General features: G+C 39.3%; 1 protein-coding gene across 3 annotated transcripts in view; it reads right to left on the reverse strand.

Annotated features, from left to right (window-relative positions):
* Positions 1 to 2,605: 2,605 nt before the first annotated feature.
* The window catches only part of npas3 (neuronal PAS domain protein 3), a 292,717-nt gene continuing 275,431 nt past the window's right edge, over positions 2,606 to 19,891 (reverse strand). For all 3 annotated transcript variants that reach the window (XM_032548286.1, XM_032548288.1, XM_032548287.1), the window contains 3 exons: positions 11,678 to 11,825; positions 11,457 to 11,572; positions 2,606 to 8,137 (listed from right to left, as the gene is read on the reverse strand). In XM_032548286.1, coding sequence (XP_032404177.1) covers positions 6,528 to 8,137; positions 11,457 to 11,572; positions 11,678 to 11,825 — 1,874 coding nt within the window. In that variant the 3' untranslated portion in view covers positions 2,606 to 6,527. The remainder of the gene's footprint in view (positions 8,138 to 11,456; positions 11,573 to 11,677; positions 11,826 to 19,891) is intronic.

Raw genomic sequence — 19,891 nt, forward strand, 5'->3', positions numbered from 1 at the left:
AATCCATGCATGAAACTTACAATTCCAGTACCTGGCTGTCACACATGAACTTTCAGCCCCAGTGACACCCAGCAGCACCATTAGAGATCAGCTTTCATCTTCAAAATGTAACGCCCTGGTCTGTCTTCAAAATACTTATACAGTTTTTTATGATGTTTTTACTTCTTCTGCATGTTGGGAATTAGTAGGAGCCCATGTGAAAGTGGAGATGAAAAACAGGCCATGTTTTCATCTCTAACGCTTTGTTTCATCATCTGTCCATCACGGCCTGTGATGAAAGGCTGCTCGTTACGCCTGCGGTGAACGTCTGACGCAGTTGGATCTAAATTCAACATCAGGCCTTCTCACTGAGATGGACAGCCAGAGGTTATTAAAAGGAGTTTCAGGTTGGAGCACCACAACACACACACATGGGCACGCACACAGCACTAGCTGTGATCTATGATTCATGTGCGCTCATTTAAAATAGAGTGAAATATTTAAAGTTAGCTGGTTGGCCCTCTGAGGGTCCAATGACTAACCTCTCTCCACTTATTAATGCATGGAGGACGAGATGGAAGAAACGGGAGGCGTTTTAAGCAAAAAGGATATGAAGACAGCCGAGACTGGAGAAGTACTAACTAGACGCAAGATGGAAGAAACAGACACATTAATGATTTTGTCGCTTTTTGGTTAGCTCAGTTTATGTTTCACGTTAGCCATTTTGAAATTAGAATGAAGGTAGATTTTATGCAAAAAGGTCATAAGAGGTCACCGTCCTTACATTTAGTAACATTTTAGAAAGCTACTCAAAGTTCAATCACAATGTTAACCCACAAGGTTTAGCAAAAACTAAATGTTTGATGACTGACTTATCTTATATATCTTGTCTGGGCTGTTTCAGAAGCCTAAGATAAGGCTGTGCTTTTGTTTGTTCATGTTTAACCCAACCAGGATTTGTTTTAACATGTTAAACTGAACGTGCTAACAGCAGAGGCTTTTTACATCCTCCTCAGCAGGAGGTTTGAGGACCTTCCATGTCAGATGGAGATGTGGACAAGTTAATGGCAGATGTAAACAGGTGCTTTCCAAACCTGCAGTAGAACATGTTAAGGTTATCTAGCAAATTAGATTCTGCTCAGGGATCAAAGGGGGTGGGGGTGCCCCCTTTAATTAGCGATGTCTTTCAGACCATTCCAAACGCTTCAAGCTTCTCGCTGTAGCTTCTCGGTCAGTTCTTGGGGACTGCATTGGAACTGCGTAACATCCTCAGATATGAAGTTGTGCATAGTTTAATGTTGTTGTGAACACAAAAGGTCTTTGTCACACATGTTCTCACAAAAATAGTTGTAAGAAGTCACAGGTTCTGCAAAGCTCATTCAGGTTAGTGGCGGAAGCTTCAAAAACACTCCGCATAGACCTAGCTCTTGCTTTGACTATTCCATTCACTCCCCTATGGTCTAAAACACAGGGATATGTGAATTTCTGCCAATAGGTTGGAATGAGATAAAGGCAGTGATGATCAGAAAGTCACAAAACGACCCTGCAGACAGCCAGATATGCGTCTTTGAAAGCCGGTTTTTACTCCTGCTGGGACATGTGACGCTGTCTGTAGTATAGGAGTTCATTGGAGTGGTTTGCACTATTTAAATCCTAAAGAACACTGATGAGAGATTCTGGGTGTTTTTTCTCCATGCCTTTTATCAGTTTAGTAAACTATTTTCCAGCATCTATGCAAACCTTGACCAGAACAAACAAAAGCTCCATCTGTGAATTAAAAGATTTACAGGCTGTAAAAGTCACACAAGTCAATCATTTCTGTAAAGTCACAGTCAACCAGAGCAAAAGGCAGAAGGTGAAGCACCTCTGGATTGCCATCCGTCAAAATTAGAAATAGTTCTATTTTTGGAATCAATCTTCAAAGATCACATGAGTCCAACAGGAAAATCCACAAGCACAATGTCTGCATTTTCAAAAAGATTAACCAAGACAGACTATATTTACATTGTCATGTTAGTGGATATATGAATATATTTATACATAAATGATGTCAGCATGCATTTATGACCATGCAAACACACAAAATGTGGATTTAAATTTGAAACCTATTTAGTCAAGTTCTCTTGCTCCGAGTCGCAGTACAAGTATTGGTCAACGCAGAAGAAGCAATGAACTGAAAAAGTTTTTATCGTATGAACTCTCATTTCTCACACTTGCTTATTGCAACTTCTGGGCTTCACAGCGGAGCGAAGCCACATCCAGAGTAAGAGGTACAGGTTTAATTGGATGGTATAATCCATTACTTAGTACCTCTAGTTACCTCCTACAGGTACTAGGAAGTATCTCTGTATTTCCTAGTTACTGGCTGCTGGCTGTGAAACCCATATAAGAGAATTTGAGGTGCTGTTTGAAGATGTAAGGTTGTAAATGTGAACCCAGTGTAAAACAGCTCCCCACATTACCTTAAGGACAAAATTCCACTTGCCTTGCTGATCACAAACATCAATCGGAAGACATGAAGGAGAAAGGAGAGAAAACAAACCTGCATCCCAGTGAGTTAAAGCGTTAATAGTCTGGTGAGGAGTGAGATGGCTAAATGTGGAACAGAAGAAATGATGCAATCTGGTAACCAATTTAATAGAACCTTTTATTATGAATATGGCACCTGCAAGATGGTCAAAACTGGGTTACAGAAAGACAACCATGTATGTGACGTTCTTCTGAACAGATGAGAACCTAGTAAACTTAAAAAGGAACATAGCTATAAAAAATGAAATATGTACATTTTTTGATTTGCAGCGTTATTTATGATAAATGAAAATGTAATTTCAAAGTAAGATAAAAATAAGCCAGGCACTCACAGTTAGCATCAGTTTGTCATGAGGTTTGGACTCCTTTACAAGGGAAATAAAAATATACACAAAAAAATACAAACCATGGTAGCATAGTTTTCTCTTTTTTAATATTTTAATTTGTTTGTATTTAGAATTTTATAACACTGTTAACACTGATAATAAGAGATTCCCGCTTTCCCGTATTTCAGCTACTTGGCACCAGGTTCCTCATAAAAGAATCTGTTTAATTGTACAAGAAATAGTTAAAAACACAGACACAGTTTCTTCACAGGTGAATGAGATGACTTTTCAATATTTGAAAATTTTAAACACTATGTATTTGACAGCAGCTGTGATTAAGGTTTTTTAGGGTTTAAAATCACCAGCAACGTTTTCATTTTTCGACAAAAAACACAGAAAAACATTAAAACAGCTTGAAGCAGCTGTTTAGTTTTAGTTACATTTGGGTGTATTTCTTGGTTTCATTTGTGATATGCCTCCCATTGAACACTCGCTAAAGTATTTTCTATATGCTCGCACTATTCCATTGCCTTTGAATCCATACATAGAAAATGTTAAAATTCAGAGCGTGGAAAGAAATTGCTCCTGAAAAGACGAATCTTAACACTGATAAACACAAGACGTGACAGTTTGTTTTGTCCAGATGTGATGGCTGGATCAGAGACTTGGTCTGCTGAACTTCAGCAAACCTTTATCTTTCAAAAGGCCTCCATTTTATCCACATAATGGATATTCCAGACATAAAAAAAACAAACAAAAAAACAATCAAACACGAAGTAAAATTACAGCTATTGGACTAAAATAATAATAAAAATCAAAAATTGGATTGTTCACAGTAAATGGACAAAATTACTAAACATGCAGTTCAGTTTTCCAAAACACCTAGAAAAATAGATTTATAGTGAGAAAATTTTTTCCTGCTTTTAATATTTATAGAAATTGTTAAAATTGATTTTTTTTTTTTTTTTGTTTATTTTTTATTATTGTGTCTTGAAAGACAATTGTGAATGTTTTCACATCCCTCGAAACCCTTATCTAAGTCAGTTTAATCCCCAAAGACAAATTTGACTGGGAGTTCAAGACGTTTTGGTGCGGACCATTGAAATACACCCAAAGCACAGAAAACACCTCCAGGAAGTCTGGGAAAATGTTTCACAGTCCAGGCTGTGGTAGTTTTTAACCTTCACCTCAGAGTATATTTAAAGTCCTTCCTCAGATTTTTCCTCATCAAACTTTATATTAAATTATGTAAATTATATTATTCCTACACAATTTAAATACTATAAATATTTCTTATTATGTTCTTTTGGGTGCATGAGCAGGAAACCTGTCCCAGAATTCCTTAGAGGCAAATACATGGCTCCATAAACCTTTGAGCTAGTTAAATATTCTTTTCATCTCTGAGAGAAAAGACAACAAGATAAAGAGGTTTGAATAAGACTACACAACAGCAAAAAGCAACAGTCGAGTGAAAGAGAGAAGGGTTAGAAAATAAAAATGCAATTTTACAAAGACAAAAAGGAAGCAGCAAAAAGTAAATGGTGGACTCTACCAATTTTTACTCCTGTGTTTTTTTTTGTGTTTTTTTTTTGCAAAGGCCACCAAACACGAAATTCCACAACCTCCACTGGTTTCACTAAGACTGCAGATAGAGGGAAACAGAGGAGAAGGAGGAGGAAGCAGAGAGGCAGAGTTTAGATTAGAATTCATCCAGCTGACAGTTTTTTCCCTCTGACGCCACTTCCTCTCCTTCGCCACACTAGAGATAGAGCACAGAGAAGACAAAGGACAAAAACAGCTACAGTAGCTCAGTATATACTGCATATAGTCAACACACACACAGAGAAGTTGCCATGAAAGACGTTTTGACAGCCAGTGACACTAAACACATCGGTAACACGGTTTTACGGCTTAATCACACGGGGTAATAAGATGACGGGATGGTAAAGACAGGGCTGTCAACTTTCAAAAGATTGACACTGTGATAGCTTATTACAGTTTGAGTTATTACTTAGTATGTTTTTTTCTGTTTTTACCAAAAAATTACAAATGAGCAAGGATCACAGTGCTTTTAAAACACCAAATGTGTGAACTTAGCATTTCTTTCTTTTTTTTTTGGCAAAGGAGGCAGGGGGGAAGAAGGACACAACCAGAGCAAAAACAAAGCTTTTTCTTTTTCTTTTTTTTAAAGAAGAGGGATTTTCTCTTTTTTTATTCATCTAAATAAAGGAAATCCCACTTTACTCCTGTTGTACATTGATTGTTTGACAGATTGATTGAAAATGCATGTCTTTATTACAATCTCCTTGTTGATATGTAGTTTTTAATCACAGGTTCTGGCGATGGGATGGAAGAGAGTGGATTGTTGAGGAAAATGTTGTGGAGGTGATTCTGGTTCAGGAAGAAAAGGAGAACAGCAAAAAACAAACTAAAGGAACAGGAAAACAAGATCCTGTCAAGGTTGTCAACATTCATTTTTTTAAGTTAGCAATGTTAAGTATTTAGCCTCCGTCTAACTGAGAGTTAAAAGTGACTCACTTATCAAATATACAGAAATAAAAAAGAACAGAAGAGAGCCTAAACATCTAGTGATCAGCTCCACATTGTCGTGTGTATTCTGAGATTCCTGAAGGTTAGTAATAAAAAAAACATTAATCAAGCTGGAGGAAGGACAGGAGGGCCGAATTTACAGTACCCACATCAGCCAGCTGAATCTGGGTAACTGGACGTCTGTTAGCACCACAAATCTGTAGAATTACCAGAAAAAATGTGGACAGAAAGTTAAGGGTCAAATAAGCAGAGTGAAGGTACAAAAGCTCGACAGACTGAGATGGGAGTAGATGAAGTGGAGGTTATGTTTGGTGTGAGACCTGTAGGTAAACTCCTCAGATAAATGAGGAAACTTGTAGTAACATTCGATAGTTCACAGGTCTTTACCCGGCTGAAATTGCTTTTTTTTTTGTTGTTTTTCTGTATAATGTTTGATTCCAAAGTTACATCTGAGCTAGAATATTTCATAAAAAGGAAGAAATAGAAGAGGAAAAAGCATCGATTACTGTCCCCTCAACCAAGAAACATTCGCAAAAACCTTTAGTGAAAAGATTATCTCTGAGACAGCTGCCCTCTCCTCTCAGGTTAAAAACTCTTTTTCTTTAGCCTTGATCACATCAAGATACATAATAAGGAGAGGCACAGCATTTTCAGTGTGTCACAAATACCTGCACCAACCTCCTGAAAGTATGCACAATCAACATCTTCATAAAGATGCAACCAAAACAAGTGATATCATAAAATGATCCCCTTCAGGCTCCAGTGGAATCCTTAGGCAACATGAATTCTCTGTAGGCAAAAAGGAATTCTTTACAGTAAAGAATCGTTGCTTTTTTTTTGTTCATCTGTTGTAAGAAAAAAAAGTTGTTGATTACAATAAATGGAAGCAAAGAGATTGGTGATAGAGAAAATCAATAGAAAAGGGTTGTGTGTGTGTGAGGGCCACCCATGTCTTCCACAAGCTCAATTGCTCAAAGTGCTAGAGTACGTTTGACAGTTCCTGTCTTTTGTTCCATCTTGGAAACACAGTGCTGCTCCACGCTGATAAATTCTTTCTTACTATTTTTTACTACTGAGTAGTCTTTGAGTTAGAAACAGTTGTTGATTCTTTAAGCACAGTAATGCGGTCTTGGATGTATTTTATTAATCCTCCTTTCTTTCCAAAGTTGTCTGCGTAGTGTGGATCCCATTGCTGTACACGGGGAACGGTAGCGTTGAGAAAAGTCCCTCCGCTGTGGTGAAAACGTTGGCTGTCGCTGACATCTGGCCTCCCAAGCTGCCATTGCCAACTGTGGGTGCTGGGGATCCAACAAAAGGGCCTGCAGCTGCTGCAGCGGACATGTTTAGCCTGTGAACATGATGATAGAGCATCTCCATAGGCGTCTTAGGGTCCAGACCAAACCCTGAGCTCTCCACAAAGTTCATGGCAGCATTGGGAAGGAGGTTCCCTTGTGCCATGGCCAAAGTGACGTCTGCTGGCGCGTATCTTATGGTGCCGGTGGTGTAGACACGAGGCGTCGTGGTGCTGGTAGAAGACAGAGTTCCCGTGACGCGGTGAACCAGCGGAAGGACCACATTACCAGCCTGCAAGCGCTGAAGTGCTTCAAGATCCCCAGAATACAGCAGTGAAGAAGAGCTTGAATTTGAAGAGGAGGATGAGGAAGAGTTTGAGGATGTTGTAGGAGTACCTTGTTGCTTGTCCCGGGGGGATGCAGAGAGCGGAGGGGAAAGGGGGTCAGCAGAGGAAGTGTTGGAAGGAGGAGCTAAACTCGTAGCAGTGGAAGAAGAGGACGAGGCGGAGTTTCCGTTGTATGGAGGCTTTCTCACCCCACCTGCTGCCCCTTCGGGTCCAGGAGGGGTGAGGACCGAGTCAGGGATGGCTACCTGTAGAGAGCCACCCTGTGGGGAAGGGAATGTCTCCTGACTCCCTGCAGCAGGAGGCTTGGAGGTCATGCTATATGGAGACTCATTTCTGGAAATCTCTCTGTTGGGTGGGTAGTTCCAGATGCTGCTGTCATTGTCAAAGTTTATAGGCTCTGCCATCTCTGTCTTGATTTTAAGAACAGAGGATGTGGTTCCTGTGCTGTTTGGGGAGTCGGACGAAGTTAGAAGCGGTGTGGAAGTGATGGAGGTGGCCCCTGAGGGATTGGCCTGTGGTGTAGAGTCGCCTATTGCTGCTGGGCTGGGGGGAGATGTGGAAAGACGAAGCCTTCTGCTTCGTGTTCCATCCCATTTTTGAACTTTTCTCCTTTTCCGCCTTTTTTGGAGCTTGCTGCCAGCACTGGCATCGTCACATTTTTGTACTCCATCATCTACCTCATCAATGTCCTCTTCTTCCTCTTCTTCGTCATCCTCTGATGAAGAGATGTGTGAGTTGTGGAGTTCTTCCTCTCCTTCTCCATAGTGCTCTACCTTAATATGGAGCCCTCCCAAACTACCCAGTCCACTGATGGTATTGAGTCCCTCCAGCGCTCCCAGTCCAGCTAATCTCCCCAACCTGCCTTCCAGTCCTCCCCCCTCTCCTCGGACCACCTCCTGCTCCTGTTCCTGCTCCCCATCTGAAGGCTCCAGGCTGTCATCACTGTCCTGACTTTCAGGGTTACTTGAACTGTCTCCGTCGTCATGGTTCTTCATTTCCTCGGATGAGCAATGTGATTGGCCTGGTTGCTGCTGACGTTTGCTGTCTGCTTCTGGATCCTCTCTGTGTTCTGCTTGGTGGCCTGGCTTTCCCTCAGACTTGGTATTTTCATTGTCTGTTAAAAAAAAAATAGGATGGTTGAAATAAAAATATTAGACAAGTTATCTAACACGGATTTGATAAAAACTTTTGAACTAATTTGGGTAATGAACTGAGCTTAAAGCACTGTTTGATAACTAGGATGAATTGTAATGTGTGTGTGTGATTGGCATGTGTGTGTTTGTGTTTTGCCGTGAATGTTCTGTAAACTCAGTCTTGGTCAGGATTCTCTTGTAAAAGAGATTTTTAATCTCAATGGGATTTTACTGTTGACATAAAGGTCAATAATAATAATAATAATAATAATAATAATAATAATAATAATAATAATAATAATTGAATTGACCTTTTTTGTAAAGTGTCTTGAGATGATTTGTTCTGAATTTAATTTATTTTCTGTATTTGCTATGTTCACCATCTGTTTTTGTTTAGTCATGTTGGTTTTGTCCAGCCAATTACACACAAACAATACACATATTATACCAGCACAAACAAAGGACTGCCCAGTTGGCTGTGTTTTCAGCGCCTAATGAATCAGTTTGGATGAAAGCAAAACAGATTAAGTGGAAAAACATCTCTGTATAATTCATTTACCATTTCCTTAATCAATGTATCTATTTATTGAACATCCAGAGATTTTTTTTGCTTTACTGACAACTCGTTTGGAATACAACACGACTGACATGCTGCCTATAAGCTCAGGTGCGGACTAAAGACAGCTGCCTTAACAGAGAGGCGGTGGAGTCACAGAGATGCACAGTGGTGGTAAATCTTTAGATCTATTGTTTCAGTCTGACTTCCAAGGTATTGCAACATTTTAGTAAGCATTTGCAAACACAGGAGATAAAAGCTAAATGCATGACGGAAACTAAAAGAGAGGATTTCAAACTAAAGCAGGGAGATGTTCTTTGTGTGGCTTCAATTAGTCTTTGGTGTCGGTTTATCTGTAACAGCTGTAAAGAAAACAGACGCATCTTCTCATGTTAGTTGCCATCTAACTGCAGAAAGGTCAAAGGGCATCTGTTTCATTTTTGAACATGTTGAATCAGAGCACCTTGGGCCTGTTGGACATTTGCTGAAGCTGGCTCCCTCCTGCTGCAGCTGGCATCAGTTTACAGCCAGCAGCCTGCCAGAATCTCTATCCTCTAGCAAAAATACCAGCTGGCCCTGAGTTCCACTGTGCCAACACAGGCTTAGGATTTGATAGTATTATGCTCGAAGTGGAGGGGCTGTCTTGGTTTAAATTCACTTACAATGTGTAAGCTCTAAGTCACTTAGTGTTGGCTGTAACAAAGATATGATGCAACAATAATGTTTAGGATGTGTTTTTGAAGTTGTGAACAATAGCTCATAGGAAGGTAATGGTGTCAGCAGATTGTATGTTTCTGCTCAAGTAATTTGAATTACCTTAAAGATGCTTCAATTACTATTGATTCTAAGGCTTTCATAAAAAATTTTTTTATCGCCTTTGCTGGTTTGTGTAGATTTCCAACTCAACAAATATAGTGTTAGCTAGAACTCTGACTAATTATTATGGGCTCCATGTCAGGAGCAGGTAGGGTCTCCCATGACAAACTGGGTCCAATAGGACGGGTCAGTCTCAGAGCAACTGAAAGGTTCTGAAGTAACTGACCACACAAAGAGCTCTCTCACGGTCACCTGTGTTTATTTACTGAACAGCTGTTCAAATGACCTGGAAGTAGAACCATTTTGGGATTATGGGGTGCTCCTGGGAAACTTAATGCTGAAAAGACAAAGTGGTGTTATGTGGAAGAGAGACGGAAATGCACAAGAAAATGATTTATCTGTTTTTTTTATACTTTCACTCAGCTAAATTGTTGCAGATTTGAATCTCGGGATTAGGTGGGTTTTAGCCGTATCGAAACCCACGATACGTGCAAGCACATATCGTTTTTTACAGAACTGCAATCAGTTTTGTTTTAAACTTTTTCACTGTGTCAGTGTGGTTCAGTGTGCTATTTTATGATCCGCCATATTCAGCAGAGCATTTCCACCAACAGTTGGATTCTCACTAGGCAAGTGAGGTCAAACCTAGGAGCCTAAAGTAGCACTATGCCAGAGCAAACACTGGTATGTCTTGTGCTTGAAGCAAGCAGTGACAATCAATGGCTCATGTTGTGTGTAGTTCCATTCTCACCGTACCAGAGCGTTCCTTTGGACCCAACAGTGGTTTGGTACGGGTCGGTTCTATTAAAACATACCAAACCAACTTCTGTCGTTACCACTCAGTTTAGACAGGTGTACTTGGAACCAATCCACCATGGGTTAAAGGTTGATGATCTATTTTGTAATAATGACTTCACCAACCCAAACAGAAGCCCTCAGAGTGTCTGGCTGAGGTTTCTGTTCAATAATCTTTAGCTCCTCCAGGAGATATCTCTCATGTCCTGAGGCAGGCTGCGGACATGGAATCTGAAAGCATCATGTTGAGGACGTCCACTGAAGATGTGGACACACATTAAGGTTTTGGTTCACAGAGGAAAAATCATTTTATACGAGTTAATCTTTACAAAGATTAAAGTACAACTAGAACCAAGACGCACAAAAAGGCAAAAGCAAAAATAAAGAACAATGTATTTGTGTGTGTGTGATTTATATATTCAGCTAGTAACTAATAGTTAATAATAATAACTATAACTCACATCAACAGAATTACATAAAATGTGTCTATAAGGCCAACTGGCTCCACAGGTCAGTGTGTCCTTCTGTCTCTAAGGTGTTTGAACTTGGTAACAAAGCTCTCTTAAGGAATAAACATTTATCACTAGTATTTATTTCTAATTCTTTGCCCATTTTCTAAGTCATATTTGGAATAATACAAGTGTGTTTTTTTCTCAAAAATACATTCTGCTCTACACTGTTTAGAATTGTTTTGAAGTATTTTGAGAAGTTGTTAAATTTGCAGAGCTTTGTGTATTTTGTCTGAGCACATTTTATCATGTTGTCATTTTGCGGCAGCAGGCTGGGCTGCCAGTGAGCCCAGTCCCTGCAGCTGCTGGCACACACCACCGCTCAGCCTGGAACACACCGCACACTGGCACCAACTGATAAAATATCTGGGGCTTCTCTTATGCATAGCTTGGATTTTCAAGTTTGACTTGTTTTCTTCACGACTTTTTATACATGTAGAAACATCTCTGTTATGGTCCAACTATAAAACACTGAAAAAAAAACAAAAAACAACCCAAACATTTTATTTAACATTTCAATAATATTTTACTTCGTAGTCTTTTTCTTTCTTTCCTTTGTCTCTCAGCTATAACTCTAGATTTATCATATGAAACTGTTCCTCCAACCTGCTATCACTTACATACCTGAGTTCTCTTTGGACTCAGACTCAGAGTCGGAGGTTTCGGAGGACTCAGAGGCTTTCTCTGGAAGATTTGGCAACTGGGCAATGTCAATGGGTGTGTCTTTATACTCAGGATTACTGTCAGGAAAAACAGGAAAACTGTTATTGACAATTCATAATTCAAAATGAGAGGGTATTACTGCAGTTATTGTTCATTATTTCCAAAGGTGAGTCTTGTCTGACCTGAGGACATAGTTGACCCAAATGATGTTCTTCTCACTGGAATTCTTGGCGTTAATAGCAATGGTGGCACTGGACTGGATCCAGATGTAACCACCGTTCTTCTGGATCCACCGATAATACTTGGTCACACACTGACCTTTATTCATCACTAGAGAGAGACAGAAAGACACAGAAAAATGATTAATCTGTTTTTTATGTTAATTCAGCTAAATTGTTGCAGGTTTGAATCTTGGGATGAGGTGGTTTTTAGCCTTATCGAAATTGGTTTATTTTACAGAACTGCAATCAGTTTTGTTTTAAACATTTTCTTTAATTATTATGATACCATCATAACTGTATCTAAGTTTATCATCAGGTAAAAAAAAAAACAAAAACAGAACACATTCCTAGTTGATGGTTATGTTGTAGATATTTCATTTCCCCTCACCAGAGCCTGTTGTGCCTGGCCACAGCAGATAAAAAGTTTCCCTGTCACAATAAGCTGTTTCTCCACCATTAGCACAGCTACCGCACATACATGAATTGATGAACAGCACTAAGACCCTCCTCCTTGCTCTGATTAGTTGATTCTGACTGAGCTGCATATTTCTGCAGATGACGGTATGACCACAAAGAGGAAGCAGAACAGCTTTTTTTCAGATTATCTGTCACATATTAAACTGTGACAACATAGCAACAGTTTTAATAAATAGTTAAAAAACGTTTTTTATATAAATGCTAGACGCTGCAGCTTTAAGCTAAATAAATTCTTGCACAAGGCAGATCTAAAGAAGAAAAACTTTGAACGCCAGATGGAGAGTTGCAGTGACAAGAAGATGACGTCATGAACATATGATTCAGTAAGAACTAGCACTTACTGCTAGCCTGTCTATGTTGAGTCCTCTTACATGCCTATTAGTGGCACCAACTGCACTCCCACAACCCCAGATAAGAACAAAGAAAAACAGAAAAAAAGGTGATTATATTGTCATGATACATTAACCTATGTACTGCTGTTTTTTATCATCCTTTCAGAAACAAAAACACCTTATTATACAGCTAAGGTTTGAACTTTTTAGTGTCATTAAGAGACTTAAACCTCTTCAGTTCTTTAAGGTAAGTTGATCTGGATCACATTATGGTCAGTTCTTTAACTTTCCAAACACACAACATGAGCTTTTCACTGAATAAGTGAATAAAAGTAATACTCCTGCTCTCCACCAGACATCGCTGTGCCACTGCAGCAACCACATGTCTCCTTTCAAAGGTGGCCCCCAACCCCCAACCCACACCCAACACCAAACCTCGCTTCACCCTGAGACAGCACGCGGGTAATAAATTTGGCTAAATTAACCACTAAATGGTTATCTCAAGCAATATGTATTGGCATTAATCAGGAGCTGCTCAAACAGAAACAGTCAGAGACGAGAAGCAAAGGCCTCTGAATTCATATCCCGCTCCTCAATTTAATTACGGACACAAATAGGCTTTCCATGACAGAGAAGAAAGAGAGAGAAAGCGAGGGCTGATTTATATAAAAAGAAGGCCAGTAATTAAAAACTATTAGAATCTAATAGCATTGTTTAAGACGACATCCCCAGGGCTTCAGTAATTGACTTTGGTTGGACGGCTGCTGCTTATTCCTTCTCTATTTGCCTATTCATAGGAGGGGAGAGGCAGAGAGACAGAGGGAAAATAACTTGTTTGCATGTTAAGGTAGAGATGGTGAGATCATGTCACCTTGAATGTGACCTTGTTTTGTTTGTACAACAGAGTAAATAACAGCACAGTGAATACACACACACACACACACACACGCACGCCTGCGCACCATCAGACACATGTGCACAAGCATGGCAGTGGTGGCTGTTCAGATGATGGCAGGTCCTCAGAGAGATGCTGGCTGTATTAGCATGCCCAACGGAAGAGGACACACACCCACATACACACACCATGAGACGTGGAAGGTGTTACTGCTGGAGCAGACTGTTTCTGTGGGTGAAATCTGAACACAAGCTCAGGTCCAAAATAACTGACTCTTCAGAAAACAGCTTGACTACACACGATCAATGAGAACGACTTTGTTCTGAACCCATCCTTCAATCTCCAGCAACTCGCACAAAATGAAACATCTCAACTATACATCTGGTCCTCAGCTAGTTTAAAGGAGAATCCACACCAACAGACATGTTACTGTTTCACCAGATGAACAAGCACTTTAACAATCCAAATAATTCAAAGGAATGTAGAATCATTATAAACTTTATCATTCTCTGCACTGTGGATCAAAATTGTTCCACTTCTCTCAAAAGTTGTTGTGTGTGTGAATTACTAACAGAATATTTGGAAAAATGTTTCACTCATTTTATCTTCTCTACTAAGACCAAATTGCATTTATTGGCTACATTGACATTGATCATTCACTCATTTGTCGCCCTTTGATCTTATATTTCTAGACATAGTTTTGGAAAAATGTGACATAATGAAAATTGAAGTGAAACTTACACATTGCAGCACTTATTGTATGTAGAAAGACTAAGTTCATAAGTTTGTTTCCTATTTGAGACGAGATGAGGAACCATCATTTCTAGGTGTTTTCAGGGCTGGAAAACATCCACCTGACAGCTGTGAAGGAACGTAGGAAGTGGATTCATACAAGATCAGAGAACGCTCTGACTTACCAACTCTGGAACTCATTGCATTTTCTCCTTGCTTTCAATTAATGCAAGTATTGTTAAAGATCTAGAGAAACTCTCTTGTGATTTCTGTCTTGGTTGTTCTTTTCAACAAAACATTTTTTTTAATAACATGTATGTTTGTTCATTAATGGGAATAACCAAATCTCTTCTTTCCAGGTTTTCTAAATCTGTCTGTGATTGCTCCTTGAGTCTTAGACAACTCTTGATTATTATTTTGACTCCTTTGTCAGAAGTAGTACAATGAACTGTGTCTTATTTACTTTGTCTCCAACGACACCCTCTGGACTTTTCAGAAGTTTAGAAATGCAGTTGCAACCTTTGTCACACAAATCTGTTTTAAAATGCTACACTTTTTTGTAAAGGTCTTACTGATTTCACCAATAGTTTGCTGTTGAGAAACTTTGCAGTAGGTCATCAGGGAGTTTTAACCCAGCAGCTGATGATCTGCACATAACAGCGGGAACTGTTTCTAACTGATTACATCTTTCATTTGGTTACATTTGGTTTCTTGGCATTTTGTGCCTTTTTGCAAATCTTCAAGCTCAGTCATCTGCTCCTCTGCATCAGGAGGAGTCCATTTGTGGAGTCAGGGCCTGAGATCAGGATATCTCCTCTAAGTCTCTTCACTACACACAAGGAAAACAGATTTATGTTCATCTTTTCTGTTCAAATAGCAGCAATGTAAATTTTCCCAACACTTCAAGAAAGTTCAGATCAGTCGGCTGCAGTTCAGCTTCAGTGACAGTAGCTGAAAAACATTAGGGGGGAAAAAAAAGTCTGGGTGAAACAAATGTAGGGAAATGTAGTCTGATATGACCAAAAAAAAAAAACCCTGCAGTCTGTATGATAAACCTTACTCTTTGTCTCCTTCAATTTTAAATGGCTCCCTCACTGATTGTTCACTAATGAAGGACAGAGGGAGAGAAGGAGAATAGATGGAGATGGGAAGAAAGGGAGTGCTGGAGGCTAGCCTGAGGCTGCAGGAGAGAAACCGCTCGATTAAAGGAGTTCTATTCCCTTTTAAAGTTGAGTCTCTTCACTTCACTTTTTCTCATCTTTTTCACCATTAATTTTTTTCTTCTTTCATCACCTTCACTTCTCACAAAGTTTCACTTCTCATTCATTGATCATTGGTATTTATCACATATTTTAACCAAGTTATCTGTCCTAATCATAATGATGTGAAACAAATCTCTTAACTGATAAGATTGGTCAAGCTGGTTCTCATGTTTATCCTTACAGCACTTCAGTTCTGAACTATGGTCTGTCATTTTACCAAATTAGTTAGCAAAGGACTCAGACTGGAACCCACTGCTGAACCACTGGAGGCACATGTTCTTTTCTGCTTCACGTTGCACAACATTCATGTTTTTTTTTGTTTTTTTTTTAAAGACAAAACATTTGAGATATTGATATGTACCCATATCCTCATTTTTGATGCAATAATCTGCCCAGAAAGCTTCAAAGAAGTGCAGTTTGAGATAATGTTGGTATAAGAAAGAGGCCTTAAAGATGAGGCATCCTGCAGCTTGTAGATGTCTCCTTTCTAACTCACCTGAGTCAAATAATCAGGTAATTAGCAGGACTCTGAGGAGGTGATTCAGGTGTGTTGAAACAGGGACAGGACAGTGGCCCCTAAGGACTGGAGTTAAAGAGAGCTGGTGTAAGATGTGGTTTCTGGAATATTTTTGGATTGTAGGGGCTGAAGGGCTTTAAAGTTTATTACAAAAACTAATTGAATGTATTGTGTGTTCTGTCACTGATTGGTAAATGTCAGGTCTTCTTGGTGCCTAAAGAACTGGAGTTCTCTATACTGGTAAGAACCAGCCCGCTGTGTCAGGGCTTTCTGCTGTTCAGAAACAATTCCTTAATGGACTCTGTTGATGTTTTGAATTTTACCCAATCACTAAAGTTTGGCCGTGACGTTTGCAATGCGCCACTTTGACACAATGAAGCTTACTGTAGACTGCCTCCTCTGTAAACAGCCATTCTCCACAGCAAAGAGAGAAGCGCAGAACCAAACGAAATGTTTTCCTGCTGCAGACTGAGCCGCTCTGCGCCTGGCTGTGACTACAGTCCCAGTTAGGGAGCTTTGAGACAAATCACAGGCTGCTTCTTCCTGCAGGTCTGTTTTCATCAAACAGGTGACAACTTCTGTATTGAAGCAGAAGACAGCTAAGTTTTCTTTCAACACAATCATTAAATAAATATTGACTTATCCAATCTGTACCTGAGTTCACTTTTCTGTATTTATTTGTAATACACATGTTATACTTTTGGTGGGAGGCTTCTTTGTAAAGTGAGACCATTCTATGTGTATTTCAATGCAGAACAACCAATGCTTTAAATTTGGAAAGGTGTAAAAATGCAGCAATACCAGAGACTTCATTCTGAGACTGAAACCTCAAACTGTAGAAAAGTGAGAGGAAAGTCAGCATGTGATGCTGCTGATTCCGTCCCTTCATCCAGCTTCATCCACAGAGCGAATCTTCTTCTGTTATCCTAGTGTTCTAAAAGGTTTTCTGTGTGTGTGTGTTTTACAACAAGTGTGTGTGTGTTTTATCCGAGAGGATAAAATATGCCTTTTTGAGTGTGTGTCGGTGAGGATTCATTAAAGGAAGTGTTGGTCCTGAGAGACGAGCTCTGCTGAAACGCCTGCAGGCTTAAATCCACAGAGTTTTCACTTTTTTGTTTATTTCTTCTCTTTTTTTCCCCCAGATTTTCTCTCTCACATCCTGTCTGTCATATTTTTATGACATTTACTCTGTTGTTGAAATTGATCTTGATTTTACCAAAAAATAAAAATAACTCCAAAAACCTTTTTGCATCTCTAATTCTTGGTCTGGTCTCCTTTTGTCTTTTCTTCTTATCACTTTGCATTTCATTAACAATTTTTACATTTTATTGACTTTAATAACTACACAAAAATTTGCAGAATCTGCTCAGTCAACTGATAACCTTTAGTTTCCATGTTGTTGCTCATTATTTCTAATTTGAATTAACTAAGAAAATTCCTCATCCCCAGTCTAACTCATTTCTACTCTTTAGAAAAAGCTGTTGCATAATCTCTTTTACTTCCTGGAAGTGTAACATTCTATTTTTTTCTATCTGCATATCTTCCCTTTTCCATCCCAACAAAACTGTTCATTTTCTCATCTGTCCTTGAGAAGACAGGAATTTTACCCTCTTTTCATTTTCTGCCTGTGAATCTAAAGTTCCTATTTCTCTGCCTTTCTTTCACCCACTCCCTTTGCTCTGCTGACAAATCTCTCCTTCCTTTACCTTTCGTTTCCTTGTGAAAACTGCAGTTCACCTTCTATATCTTCTTTTTATGTTTCTCTGTTCTTGGAGTGGAAACTAGGACAGACTGACTTTGAGATCTGACCCAAGCTAAGACCGGCTTGTCAGCAGGTAATGATAGAGACTTAGCGAGTGACACCTTCTCACAGAAAGGGATCATCCTGTGTGCTACACTTAAAAAGAAGCCTTTTAAAATTTAGATCCCTGTTCAGAGAACACCCTATCCCTCCAAAATGCACGTTGATTGATTCTCTAACTCCCTAACTCCTGCAGCAATGGAAAAACCAAAAATAGACGTTCGAATAAATCCCACAAAAAGTAATGCTGTATGTCTTTTTTTTTTACCAGCACACTGGCATAAACTCTCCATCTACTCATCCACGAGAATAACTGCCTTTTTCTAGAATACTCGTGGAATTTAGTGATTGGTGCTTTATGTTTTGCTGTGAGATCAGGCAGATCAAACATCATCAGACTGCTCTGAAAACATATTAATATGCCCTCAGGTCTCAACCTCATGCAGCTTTTCTTCAATAATGCCCGAACGCAATCTGTATTGCCTTAAAAAGTCTGTTAATAAGGTTGGACTGATACACACTGCAAAAATACAGGCGATTAACAGTGAGTCTACACATCTCTGTTAAAATGCCAGGTTTTGTGACGGTTATAAATGAGACCATTAATGATCATGTCAAAACTTTTTACACCTTCAGTGAGAATTACATCTTGGAGTTTTGATATGTGGGGCCGCTACCCCTCCGAAGGAAACTACACAAAAACATCTGAAGAAGACAGAAGCTTTCCACTTCGTTCTTCGTGAAATGTAAATAAAAATGGAGTGCCATTAGATTTTAGTGGATTTCTCTTTTGTTATTGATAAAAGATCACAAGTCATTTCTCCCTCTAGCTCTAGAATCGAACATTTGTTCTTGTTGTATTTACCCATAATGCCCTGTGCTGTAAAACTGATTAAAGTTGATTGAACAACGCTGGTGTGAATGTAATCCAAGTCTACTAAAATATCGAGGAAGAAAGTGTCATCATCTGAAGGAACCAAACTGGAACTTTTATAGGTCCAAATCAGCAAAGGAAGCAAATCAAAATATTGGGTTAGCCCATGTTCAATACAAAATCTGACAAAGAAAATCTGTAGTGTCACCAGTGGATATCCTGACAACCTGGGACATTCTGACAACTTTGAAGTCAGAATGTTAGACTACAGTAGGAGCCTACCACAGAAAACTGAATGCTGGAATTCAGTTGAAAGATGTTCCAACAAAGTGTTAGTTTATGGGTCTGTGGGTAAGAAACCAGCAGTTTCACCATGTGTTAAATGAGTTTTTATTGTTTTTATATTGGTTAATGTTTTTATTGTAATTCTGCAGCACTTTGAGATTTACACATATAGTGCATTAAAATAAAATTTTATTATTCCGTCCGACCAACCAACCCACTCATCCCTACTGGGGTTGTGAGAGGTGCTTGTGCCTACCTTAAGCGGTCAACGGGTGAGAGGTCATCCTGGACAGGTCGCTAGTCCATCACAAAATTTTATTATTATTTTTTGGTTTACATTAACAGGTGTGCAATTACTTTCTACAGCCATTTTTTAAGACTTTTTTTCGGCTCCTGTGGCTTTTATTTGAAAGTAATCCGACAGAAAAGGGGCAGAGAAAACAGGGAAGGCATGAGCCACAAGGTACTGAGGATGGGACTTGAACTCAGGACGGCGGCATTGAGGTCTGTAGCCTCTCTGAACGTGGTGCCCGCTCTAATTGCTGTGCCACACAACGTCCTTTCTATTACTATTTTTAATAATGAAGCACCCAGAGACAATGGTTACTGTTGGACACAATCTGGTTCACAAACAGACCAGCAGAGGGGATGAAAATACTTTCATTTCTAAGGTAATAGACTTTATCAATCATCATGAGTGCAACAATGCAGCAAGTGAAGGGTCTGTCATTTAGAGCTGTACATGAAGGCCAGAAAATATCTCTTATGGTACCTGACAAAAAATGTGGAATTTCTTCTCCTACTGGAGGAATCTTCATAATTATTACTAATCATGCTGAGGTAAAGACACTAAGTGGATCAGAAAACCTGGCTTGGGACTTTTTGAGAGTTTAAAAAGAAAAAGGACAAAGGAGATATAAAAGTGATACCTTCCCCAAAAACCATATCTGTCATTATCCAGTTAGGCAGACGGGTTCATAAGGTCTGCTGAAAAGGTTTA

This window comes from Xiphophorus hellerii, chromosome 19 (assembly GCF_003331165.1).
Source record: "Xiphophorus hellerii strain 12219 chromosome 19, Xiphophorus_hellerii-4.1, whole genome shotgun sequence".
Taxonomy (NCBI): Eukaryota; Metazoa; Chordata; class Actinopteri; order Cyprinodontiformes; family Poeciliidae; genus Xiphophorus; species Xiphophorus hellerii.